This window comes from Podarcis vaucheri, assembly GCF_965113315.1.
Source record: "Podarcis vaucheri genome assembly, chromosome: 17".
In the NCBI taxonomy this organism is placed as follows: Eukaryota; Metazoa; Chordata; class Lepidosauria; order Squamata; family Lacertidae; genus Podarcis; species Podarcis vaucheri.
The window spans coordinates 21,280,805-21,293,692 of NC_138755.1; the positions used below are offsets into that span (position 1 = coordinate 21,280,805).

General features: G+C 42.4%; 1 protein-coding gene across 4 annotated transcripts in view; it reads left to right on the forward strand.

Moving 5' to 3' along the window:
- The window catches only part of KDM4C (lysine demethylase 4C), a 198,468-nt gene that overhangs the window by 117,800 nt on the left and 67,780 nt on the right, over positions 1-12,888 (forward strand). For all 4 annotated transcript variants that reach the window (XM_082204636.1, XM_082204639.1, XM_082204638.1 and 1 more), the window contains exons 14-16: positions 650-831; positions 2,500-2,713; positions 4,710-4,786. In XM_082204636.1, the coding sequence (XP_082060762.1) occupies positions 650-831; positions 2,500-2,713; positions 4,710-4,786 (473 nt within the window). The remainder of the gene's footprint in view (positions 1-649; positions 832-2,499; positions 2,714-4,709; positions 4,787-12,888) is intronic.

Below are 12,888 nucleotides of genomic sequence, written 5' to 3' on the forward strand. Positions count from 1 at the left end.
TTAGGCATTGGAATAATGTGTTGTGGTGTGTGAAAGGGCTAGGTGTGGCCGTCGCCTATGCCTTCAATTTTTGGGTATTCCGTTAAAGGAATCTGGCGGTCGTGTACTCTGTCCGATGCCTGCTTGGCGGGAGACCATGGCACGACCCTCGGTGACATCAGGGGAGAGCCTATAGTTGGATTAGCATCAACAGGCTCCACCTACTGGTGAATAACCCCCCCTTGTTTTAGACTCACCCCTTCTGAGGGGATGGAGTCAGCTGATGTAATCCAATGCCTAAGCCAATACCTTTTCACTTGCTGTAATCAATAAAGTTGTGGCCTTTTCTTGCCCATTAACCTTATATCACGTGTCCTTGTGTATTCATTCCGCATTGCGGGGATCGGGTCCTCGAACCACAACCATGTTGACATGGTGTTATGTATTGTTTTTAGCAGGAACGGGCGTCTGTAACAAACGTGGGGAGGGCGGATTCTCCTTTTGTACTTTTGCAGTGCAAGCTTCCTCTTCAGTCTGAATGTGTCTGTTCTCGTGGGCTTGTTTTCATATGTGGACTTGCCATCCACTTCCCTTTTATATGCTGCTTAAATTGTTGTTTGCCATTGTCGCTCTCAGAACACAGCCTTTTCAAATGTCATTTTCATTTAAGAACTGCCCGAGTCTCTCTTAACTGAAGAAGACATACAAGAAACAGAGTCCTGGGCCAAGCCTCTTGTCTACCTTTGGCAGAACAGAGCACCAAATTTCACTGCTGAAAAGGAATACAATGCAGCTGTTGCCAATTTGGAACCCTGCTGCGCCATATGCACGCTCCTCAAGCCTTACTACAAGGTAAGGAAGCTTTTCACAGTTTGAGAGGTATTTATAAACAAAAGAAACCCAAATATTTGTAGAGTGCTGCTTTGTGACAAAACTGCCGATTTTCTCTTTATCCTCTATCCTTTTTTTTTTTAAGCAAGTAAAGGATTGAATGGTAAACGGTCCATCACTTAGCTTGTCAAAATAGATACCGTGATTCCAAGGGGTAGAGTCCAACTGCCAAAAAGCAAGGAAATGGAAACGGAGCAATTTCTGCTCTCTGTGGTAGGCTTGGTAGCTTTAGCATTGGATAAACACACACTGGATAAGCACAACAAAGATAGCAAGGGAATGGAGATTTCCATTAACTCAGATATTTGAGACGTACAAATTCATTATACATATTTGAGGGTATGATTCGGCTCCTCTGGACTCACCCTGTGGAGTTCATGCAAAGCTGGTTCCCGTATCACAGTCCCTTCCTATGCAAGCATGCAGAGAAGTGGTTAAATTGCACTATATTTATTTTTGAAGAGTACAATTTATTTCATAAAGGTCCCCTCATTGAATAATTGCATTGATTTAAGTACAGTTTTCATGGGGCAATGTCTCTTCATTTTGCTACCTCATTTTATATCCAAGGGCTCTCCTGCTCACTATGAAGGGCTGGAATGATTAATTTTGCATTTTCTTTACTTCTACCGCTTAAATTGCCATTTTCCTATGGCTTGGCTGTAGAGTGTTTGCCACTGCATTTCACTGCACTTTTGGCATGCCATATACTAGTGATAGATAAGCACATATAAATGGCTATCCCCTCTCCCAAGATTCATGCTAAAAAAATGAGAAAAATGCTGTACTAGATCAGGCTGGTAGTGGTGACATTTTTGCCCCTCTAAAATCTTTTTCCAAATCTTGCACAATTACACTCTTGCCACGCTCAATTCCTTATAGGTGCCCAATAGAAAACTCCCTTTATGGAACTGAAGTCCCTGCCCAGCTGGTAGATGTTGCAGAATGCTCAAACTGTCTTTCCCCCTGCTTTCCTCCAATCCTACCACAACATCTCAACAATACTGGAGGTGTAGTCTCCCATCCCTAGATAGTTGCTAAGCAGACAGGTGTAACACACCGTCCAGTAACCTGATGTGAAGTGCTTCTTACCTTAATCCATGATTAGCAGGAGAGGGGGGAAACCATGCATCAAGAGCTTGTTGTGCAATGTGATGAGGCAAAGGTCCAATACTTTCTCCTAACTAAGTTCTGACAAGAGCAGATACCGTTTGCTGTTGCAGAGTACACTGAGGAGCAATTCCTCCTTAAGTGGCAGCAGTAGTTGCATCTCCAAAGATGAGTTTCCCAGTTTCTGGAGCTGCTGTGAGTGGAATGGTTTCCTCATCATATTAAGCCATTAGACTATGGTTTAATGTGACATGCGGACCAGGCCAGTAGGTGTGTGTAAGGTCTGTAAAACTGTAAAATTTAGTAATAAGAAATGAATGCAACGAAAGATTTAAATGAGCAATAAATTTAGGCTGCTTAAGCTTGACACTTAATTTTACAACTGTCAAAATACTGAAATATCTGAAACACGGGACGGATATTTTAGAAGCAATGCGACTTGGTTTTATTATTATTTAAAGAAACTTACCAAGTAAAAGAAAAAGAGCAAATTTCTTCTTTTTCAAATATGTTTTTCAGGCTGACAACCCTAATGAAGAACACTATAGTTGCTCAGCAACAAAACAAAGAGAAGCTTTTGTGGCCAGAGAAAAGACAAAACCACTTATTCCAGAGATATGTTTTATTTATAGTGAGGAGAACACTGAAAACTATCCGTCCAATGGCTTTCTTGAAGAAGATGGAACAAGTCTGCTGATTTCGTGTGCGAAGTGTTGTGTACAGGTCCATGCAAGTAAATATAATTTCTTGACTTCAAATATTGAATGAGTGCTCTCACAAGCAGGGCCATCTTAAGCATATCCTCTGCAGGGATCACTCTCCTCCCACAGAGGCTTGGGAAGGAAGCTGCAGCCTGCCAGCCATATGGTTGGCGGGGCGCAGCTTCCATCCTAAGCCTCTGTGGGGATCACTCTCCTCCCGCGGAGGCTTGGGAGGCAATCTGCATGCCCGCCAGCCATATGGTTGACGGGGCACAGCTGGCATGTGTGTAGGGAAAGGGGAGGCCGCCAGCAAAGCCGCGCAGCTGCCCCACTCGCTGGGGCGCCCCTGAGAGGCCAGTGTCCTGGCGCAATGCGCCAGTAAGCCCAGTGGGAAAGATGGCTCTGCTCACAAGCAAATACAGTGGTACCTCGGGTTACAGACACTTCAGGTTACAGACGCTTCAGGTTACAGACTCTGCAAACCCAGAAATAGTACCTCGGGTTAAGAACTTTGCTTCAGGATGAGAACAGTTATCGCGTGGTGGCGGCGCGGTGGCAGCAGGAGGCCCCATTAGCTAAAGTGGTACCTCAGGTTAAGAACAGTTTCAGGTTAAGAACGGACCTCCAGAACGAATTAAGTTCTTAACCCGAGGTACCACTGTAGCCCTGCTCAGTTTCTGAGTACAACTGGGGCGAGTTGCACAACCCACCTCGAGCTGGCTACCTACCTCAGTGCTGCTCTCACAGGTTGTGACTGCTTGCCTCACACCCTGTGTCTGGCTGACAGACAACCTCATGCACATGAGGCTGTTGGTCAGCTGGGACTGGTGCTTCTCCTACTGGAATGACAGACAGCCTCATGCAGCTGGAGAAGCATGGAGGCAGTCATGCGCCCTATGCAAGCAGCATTGGGATGGGCAGCCAGTTCATGGTAGGCTGTGCAACACGCTCCAAGTCTGCTCAAAGAAACTGAGGAGGACCTCCTCAGTTGTGCATAGGGGCCACCAATGTGGTACCCATGGGCGCCACTGTGACCAATAGCACCTGCGAAAGGTCTCAGGAGATATTGCCTTAAAAATCCAATGCATAAGAGATAGCTCTGTTTGCACTGACTCAGCCTCTCCTTCAACATGTCCACATTTTATTAGGTGCCAACCCTCCCATCTGTTTTGAACTCAGATCTCTGTGAGCAAGCATGGCAGCTGTTCCGGTGCCTTTGATGTAGTGGCTGATGGGGGCATGTCTGCACCAATTTGTGGTCATCTCTCTCTTTTTTTTAGATGGGACAGGCATTATACCACTCGCCCACAGCAGCCATTTTGTGTTTTCCCATGACTGCTATTATATGCCTGGCAGGGGTTGGTTAGGTTGACCCCCACCAAGGGTGCAGACCCAGGGCGGTGCAAAAATCCCACCTGCCCTGCAGGGGGAGGACCCTCCCTAGTTGGTTGGCAGCGGGCACCGATTAGAAGGGTGCAAGGGATGCGGGGTCCTTACCAAGGGCACAAGGGAGCCTCTGATGACTGGTGCCCACAGTACTTCCCCAAAATTCCAAATATGCCCACTGACCCCAAAATGATAGCAACCCCTTTCCTGGTTTTTTGATATAGGGCACCTACACAATCAAACTCCTAAGCTACTTTCACAAATAAGGGTATATAGACTGCAGTGTTAATCACCATGCTACACCAGCTCTCTGTTATGGAGAGTTATTGCTGCAGTGTTCAGATTGTATTTTACCACCTGGAAAAGTAATTGGGATTTCAAAGCTGCCAGTCTAGCATAGTGAAAAGATTGTTAAAGATAACAGTGCTGGTTTTAGGAATGAGAACTGTTGGTAGCATAGGTGACCTTCCAGCAGCCAGTATAACTGCTAAGCTTACTGTTGGAGAAATGCTCGTTCTTTACTTTTTTTAATCACACACTATGCAAATGTAGTATCTTTTTTTAATAGCTAGCTTGTCTGTTTAGCTAGAAAGATAATGAAGTACAGAATCTGTTTATCATCCTAGCTCTCTCTTATTATAGGTTGCTATGGTGTTCCTTCCCATGAAATCAATGATAGATGGCTATGTTCTCGATGCAAAAGAGGAGCCTGGACAGCAGTAAGTTATGCATTTTATTTAGTTGTTGTTCACAGTGAAGACCCAACTAAACCTCCTGATCGTATGTGAAAGGGACATAAAAGCGCATTCTGCCAACCATAGCTGAGAGAAAAATTCTTATTTCTGTTTTAACTATCTTGTTATGGTTTAAATTGAATTTCTGATTGCATACTAGTACGTGGTAAATAAGATATGTGGTATAATGTCAACAGAGAAAACAACCGACAATTAATCTCTTATCTGGAGAGAAAAAATCAGAAACGAATCATTTGCCCCTTCAGGCTTTTCTATCAGCTGTAATGCTGCCACTGCCAGACGGACAAAGAAGGTGCAGAACTTCCTGGTACTTCTCATCTGCCTTGGCATGGGACATCATTGTTTAATTGCTGAACACTGCACAACTTCTTTCAATACTGCAGAGGCATGTCACCCTGAAAAGTGGGACTACTGATAATATCTGCCCTTGTCTCTACGGGGGTTGATTGAAATTTTAGGGACAATCAGCATGCATGTACTTGATCAGAGTGGATGCCAAATGTACAGATACCAGAGTACCAGACTAAAAACTATTGCTGTGTTAACGCTGCAGGTAATCTACTCTTGCAGGGCCATTCATCCAACAAACTTCCTAGACATCATCTCGCCCTGTTCTGACCACAGTGTGCCATACAGACAGATATTGTCGGCAGCAGAGGGCTGATCAAATACATGCATGCTGAGGAAATGGCTTCTTAATAGAAGCTTTCAATGAATAGCTTCTTAATTGTCCCTTAAACAGCCTTTTCTAATTGTCACGGTGTCAGGCTGTGCAGATATTAACAGTTTAAAATGCAGCCAGGTCATTTGTTTTCTCAATTTGGATGGAAGCTGGGAGAAATGCGATATTTCATAAGAAATTACAGGACAGATGTGGAATGTGGTTATCATGTGTACACTACTTCCCAAACCAGTGGTGGGAGCAGACTGGATATAGAGTGAACCATGTTTTCAACCTCAGTTTCTCTTCCTGCAGCGAATGGGAAAGCTTTAATACTTGCTGATTTCATCACCTTTTTTTCTTTTATTTTTTAATGGAAATGAGTGCCCATCTGCTATTGTTTTAAAAAATGTTGTGAAACCGCTAATTGAAACCTTCCTGTCACAGGAACAGAAATGGACTCTGCAGCAACTGAGGTTTCAATCCTAAACTTACTTTCTAGTTGTGGGGTAAGAGAGTTGAAAAAGATTTCACATCTAGCAGCCAATGGTTTCAGATAGTACATGGGTAGACGAGTCTACAAAGCCTGGGGCACATATTTTCACAGCCCCTCCAGTGGCTATAGTGGCTCATTTACCAGAAGTAATGTATTTAACATTAACTCTGGAAGCCTATATTCAATTTTGACCAAACTAAGCCTCCTAGAGCAAAATATGCATCATATACATGATGCCTGGGAGTGGCCGCTGAGACCACATAACACCGGTCTTGAAAGACCTACATTGGCTCCCAGTACGTTTCCAAGCACAATTCAAAGTGTTGGTGCTGACCTTTAAAGCCCTAAATGGCCTCGGCCCAGTATACCTGAAGGAGCATCTCCACCCCCATTGTTCTGCCCGGACACTGAGGTCCAGCTCCGAGGGCCTTCTGGCGGTTCCCTTACTGCGAGAAGCCAAGTGACAGGGAGCCAGGCAGAGGGCCTTCTCAATAGTGGCACCCGCCCTGTGGAACGCCCTCCCACCAGATGCCAACGAATAAACAACTATCTGACTTTTAGAAGATATCTGAAGGCAGCCCTGTTTAGGGAAACTTTCAATATTTTATGAATTATTGTATTTTAATATTTTGCTGGAAGCTGCCTGGAGTGGCTGGGGAAACCCAGCCAGATGGGCGGAGCATAAATAATAAACAGGACGTATATTATTACATACATCATATACCATTGATAGATTATCTATCAAACTATCAAACTATCAAACTATCAAACTATCATCCATACATCCATACATGCAGTCGCAGGCAGGAATTGAAATATAAGCAGTGGAGTGCTGAAATTAATAATAATAATAATAATAATAATAATAATAATAATAATAATAATAATAATAATTTATTATTTATACCCTGCCCATCTGGCTGAGTTTCCCCAGCCACTCTGGGTGGCTCCCAATCAAGTATTAAAAACAATACAGCGTTAAATATTAAAAACTTCCGTGAACAGGGCTGCCTTCAGATGTCTTTTAAAAATAGGATAGCTACTTATTTCCTTCACATCTGAAGAGAGGGTGTTCCACAGAGTGGGCGCTAATGAGATCAGGGCTTAGATAATAAAAATGTGTTCTAAAGCAGCTAATAAAAAGGAGCAACAAAAAGCAAGGAGGGATGGGAAGTCAAGAAGAATTTGTTTTGTTTTTTAAAAAATCTTTATATGATTGTTGGGTTGAAATAAACGACAGACGAGTGACAAGTGTCATATGGGAGGCATCTCCCGAGCATGTCTCGGGGAGTCCCTTTTATTGAATATTACAGCATTGCCACGTATGTGCTTGTTGCTGATTGGTTAACACAAATACATTGCAAGGGTTGCATATAAGACATTAATCATCAATAGATTAAAGGTTGGGAAAAGGAACACAGAGTTGGACAGGCATGAAGACCTCGTAATTAAACAATTACTAATGATTGATATAGCAAGACTTAAACTATAACTAGTGATTGATATAGCAAAACTTAACAGGGCATAACTATTGTATTCCAAAGATGTGGTCAACCATGCTTTAAGAACAGGTCAGGGTATGTTTCATGAACTCAATGTGAACTGAACATTCTAGGAAAGAATGTTTCAGCTCAGAGCAGTTTGCCAGACTCATGTACAGAAGCAAATGTGCGGAAGCAAAACTTCCCATCATCTGATGATGAGTTTTGGAATACAGCTGATTATGAGCCTTGGTACAGCTGATTATCTGTTTCATATTTTTTTTTATTTAATTGATTGAAGTATGTTGCCTATTTATATTGTAAGTCTTATTCAGACTCTGGTGCATGACAATGCATGAATGAACAGGTGGTCCAACTACCACAAAACTCTGTAAAACCACTTGACTGTATACATAAATAGGATGAGTGTGCACACTGCAGTCAACATTACTTCTACCATACCACTTTCTGCTCTCGGGGGAGATAGACACTCTAATCTATCTCCAGCCTAAATGAGACATCTCCCTATTCCCCGAGGGGTTGGTGGCACAAAACTCTCCCTTGTGTATATGTTGAGTGAATTTTTTTCTTAACTTGATAAATTATAAGAGAATCAATCATGTGCAAGTCTGTGTATGTACAATTTTCAGAGATTCTTTGCAAGATGGGCACTGAATTCAGCTTTCATTCAGCTTGTAACAAACAAATTCCTAGCCCCAAGAGTAATGAAAAGATATGGGCAATTCCTGATGACAGCCCAGAAATTAAAGGGTTTGCTCTTTTTCCAGTTCTAGCATTTCCTATTTTGTAATAATAATCTTGTGTTCCCATGGCTTTCCTTAACCAGCACTCCCCACCCCAAACTCTCTAAGACTTTTTGATGGCCATCCTGTCTCCTACTTGAACTGGGAACATTGCCAAACATCAGCAAGAAAGACTATAGAGAAGTTTTTCAAAATACATACATTTTGACTTCCTCTCACCTCCCATCAGCCTCACCATAGTAGAATATATTGTTACTTCTCACACCAGTGTAATTTCTTACTATTTTATGAAAAATAAAAGAGAACAGGTTGGAGGAGTAGATAATGTAAGCAGGTTTCTCCCCCTATTTTTTTAGATTCCTTGTAGCTGTTGGTAAAGAACAAAACAGCAGGTAGCAGATATGGTGTGCATATTAACCAAGGCAGGGAAATAAAATGGCAAATACCAATTTGGAACAGATTATTACAAAAATAGTGATTCACATATATAGGTAGTTCAGTGTTTGCTTGGTGAATTGCTATTAAAATGTGCCCAGAGTCAATTTCTGTATCTGTAATATGTTTTCATTTTAGCAGGGTAGGCATTCTTTCCAGGCAAAATTGAATTTTTCCTCTCTTGCTGGCCACCAGAGAAAATTGTGAAAGGTTCCTTATCAGGCAATCAGAAGTTCCAGGACTTATAAAACTGCTTTTGTTGCAGCTCCTGCAGAGTTGCGGGTGGGTGTAAAGGGGAGGGGGAATGGCAAAAGTCAATCCTGGGAACTGACAGGGTGTCTTTTAAGTCAGAACGTAATTATCAGTTCAGTTCAGTGAACAGAGTTAGACAGCACGGCTGCTTTAGCAACAAGTTTGCCGGTTTTCTTTCAGTGAAGGGACAGGTGTGGCGCCTCAGCATTAGCAACGACAATTAAAATGAGTTTCATTGTGTGGGCAGTCTGAATATGTTCAGCGTGGTAAGGGCTGTCATGAACCCAGATCTGTCTTGACTAACAAGGTTTTTGCCTTCTCAAATTAGTACGCAGCCCTGGAGAGATGTTGTATACTTAATATGGCCTTAGGGTCACTTGTTTTAATGCTGGAACCTCAAATTCAAGGATGATTTATGCTACTATCTATTGTTTGTTAGACTGGATCCGGAACCAATAAACATGGGGACCCTTTCTCATTAGTGCATGGTTGCCTACCCTCTCCAGCTTATTTGTGGAAGCCATTGTTTCATGCTTCTTCCACTCCATGTCCAAGCAGTGAGAAGTTCTGGAGGGCAGCAGTACCAGTGTGTGGCTTCCTTTGGAGAGAGAGATAATTGGAAACGTACCTTGTGCTCCATTGTTTGTTAATATATAAATATGCGGTACACGTGTAAATTTAGCAAAAGAAAGAATACATGTTTTTCTTCTTAGTTAAATTTGCTATTTGAAATATATATATATATATATATATATATATATATATATATATATATATATATGCAGGTTTTGGTGTCTTCGGGTGTCTTCCCGTGTAAGAGTCGGGGTGTCTGTGCGACGTTTCGACGAGGTCTCACTCGTCATCTTCAGGCTGGTGCTTTCGGCTTCTTGTTACTGGAACAGAGCAGAGTCTGGTGTTTGAGTTCCTATAAATACTGTTGAGGGGTGTGGTGTATAGCCTCCAACGTTCTGGGTAGAGAGGAAGTTCCTAGATTAGTGTGCCTTTTCTTCTTTTGTTCCTTAATTACTTGAGGGATATCTTGGGTGATTTCATGAGTGATATTCTGAATATCACTGGGTGGGTCATTAATTACTTGAGGGATATCTTACAGACTCCATCCAGCAACCAAACTATAGTGGCACCTCCGGATGCTGCACCCCCCTGCAATCCCTACACAGATCTGGCTGGCACAAGGCACAAAACCATAGCTCGCCCCTATACACGAAGCCAAGCCAGAGCACAACTAAATGCAGCACAGCCATCTTCTCAGAAAAACTCTTCACAAGCTCAAGAGGTCAAGACACGAGAGCTTTAGCAACTAATCTACACTTAATGACCCACCCAGTGATATTCAGAATATCACTCATGAAATCACCCAAGATATCCCTCAAGTAATTAATGACCCACCCAGTGATATTCAGAATATCACTCATGAAATCACCCAAGATATCCCTCAAGTAATTAAGGAACAAAAGAAGAAAAGGCACTCTAATCTAGGAACTTCCTCTCTACCCAGAACGTTGGAGGCTATACACCACACCCCTCAACAGTATTTATAGGAACTCAAACACCAGACTCTGCTCTGTTCCAGTAACAAGAAGCCGAAAGCACCAGCCTGAAGATGACGAGTGAGACCTCGTCGAAACGTCGCACAGACACCCCGACTCTTACACGGGAAGACACCCGAAGACACCAAAACCTGCATTCCTATACCCGTGAAAATCTACGAAAGCATATATATATATATATATATATATATATATATATATATATATATATATATATATATATATATATATAAAACTAACACAAATATAGGTGGAGCATAGGTTGAGGCAAGCAGCACAATGTTCCTACCAGGCCTACCACCTCTCATCAGATCCCTAGAGAGAGAGACATCATATGCTCCAAGGTGCTTTCAGCAAATATTGTGCCTCTCTCTTACAGTGTCAAAAGAGCTCCTGTTGCTTCTCTCTCTCCCTCTCCCTCTCTTTCTCTCTCTCTCTCTCACACACACACAATGCACCTATCTACGTTCATACACTCCTCTCTTAGGTGAGGTGTCTCAAAACCCTCAATGTTCAGATTTGAAAGATCTCCAGTTATCTCCAAAGGATAACCTGCCATTGAGAAAACATCAGTCGCTCATCCTTTCCCACTAGCTAGTCATCTGTTTAACAAAAGAAAGTTGTCCAAGTACTGTGACCCTGTATCTCTTTAGTTTATAATACCACAATGGCACAGGTTATTTCAGGCATTACACATATGAATCACCATTGTGAATAAAGAGTAACCTTAATATTTGTAAAGGTAAAGGGACCCCTGGCTATTAGGTCCAGTCGTGGCCGACTCTGGGATTGCGGCGCTCATCTCACTTTATTGGCTGAGGGAGCCGGCGTACAGCTTTCAGGTCATGTGGCCAGCATGACTAAGCCGCTTCTGGTGGACCACAGCAGCACACGGAAACGCCGTTTACCTTCCCACCAGAGTGGTACCTATTTATCTACTTGCACTTTGATGTGCTTTTGAACTGCTAGGTTGGCAGGAGCAGGGACCGAACAACGGGAGCTCACCCTATCGTGGGGATTTGAACCACCGCCCTTCTGATCGGCAAGTCCTAGGCTCTGTGATTTAACCCACAGCGCCACCCGCGTCCCTTAATATTTGTAGCCGAGACATATTTAAGGGGAAGAACAAGGAAGTAAAAAATCCACAAACTAACAGCAACAAAAAGCACAGATGTTGGAAACAGGTAGAAAAAAATGTTTCCTCGGCCCTAGAAGCAAACAACTATTTCCCCCCCTTGCTGTTGGTAGCACATGCAATCCAGTTTTATAAACAGACTTATTAGTTCAAGCTATAGCAAAGCTTTCTGATCACACTAGCAACGCATGCAGATCAATGACCTTCTGGTCAGTCAAAATACTCAGTTTTGCCAGCGAAGATACCAAAGTCATTTTAAGACCTGCTTTTATAGTCTAAAACTCTACTACACAATTCGAAAGGGCTGACATCATGAACTTCAAGAGATTTAAACTCAGTCCTTGGAATCACATAAATCTGTAGATTTATATTGCATTCGAAATTTTTCCTCCAGCAAACGTAGCATCAGGAAGAACAGGGAGATCTGAATTGGTGCAATCAGCTCCTGCTTTCAAGGAAATATTTATCCTTCTGTTGGACAAAGAACAATGACTTGATTAGAGGCTATAATTAGCTCAATGAGTGCTAGCCAGTTTTGAATTTGCATCGCACAGATGCAGACTGGAAAGGCAGGAGGTAAATCTTGAGATCACAGTAGACAAGTGTGTAGCACCACTCGTGATATGTAGGATCAAATACAATTACAGAAGCATTGCTTTCTAACCCTTACTCCTCTTCCTGTTCGTGTTCATTTTAGAAGTGACAGCTGCAGATAAGCAGAATGCCAAAGTTACCTATGATTGAGTACTTTGACTTCCTATAGCCATCACCCCAGGCATTCCCTTCGGCAAAGCTTGCAACACCTCATTTCAACTCCTGCATCATTCAGGATGTGTCACACCCACTCATAAGATTATGCACATTTTTATGTTAACTCTGCACTATTTGCTGTGTGACTAATAATAATAGTTGAGACAGAAGAAGAGTGACATTGAATCCATCTTTGTTATGGCGCCGCTTAAACAACAACAGAAAAGGTGGATGCATCATCCCAAGAAATGAAAAGACCCAAAGAGGTTTAATAATTCATCTGTCTTGCACTTGAATGCGAAACTATATCCTCACATAGCTTCTTGATTGAGAATAAATGCCTCATTAATCTTAAAACATTTTGAGCAGAAACTGCTAGTAAAGTCAGGAAGAATAATGACTGACATTTGAGGGAATGTTGCATACTGTACAACATGTAGGATTGAAAGTGTCCTTCTGGCACACTGCTCAAACAGCGAGCGCCTTAGTTTTATTTCACAAAGCTAAAATGCTTAGAGGAAAGT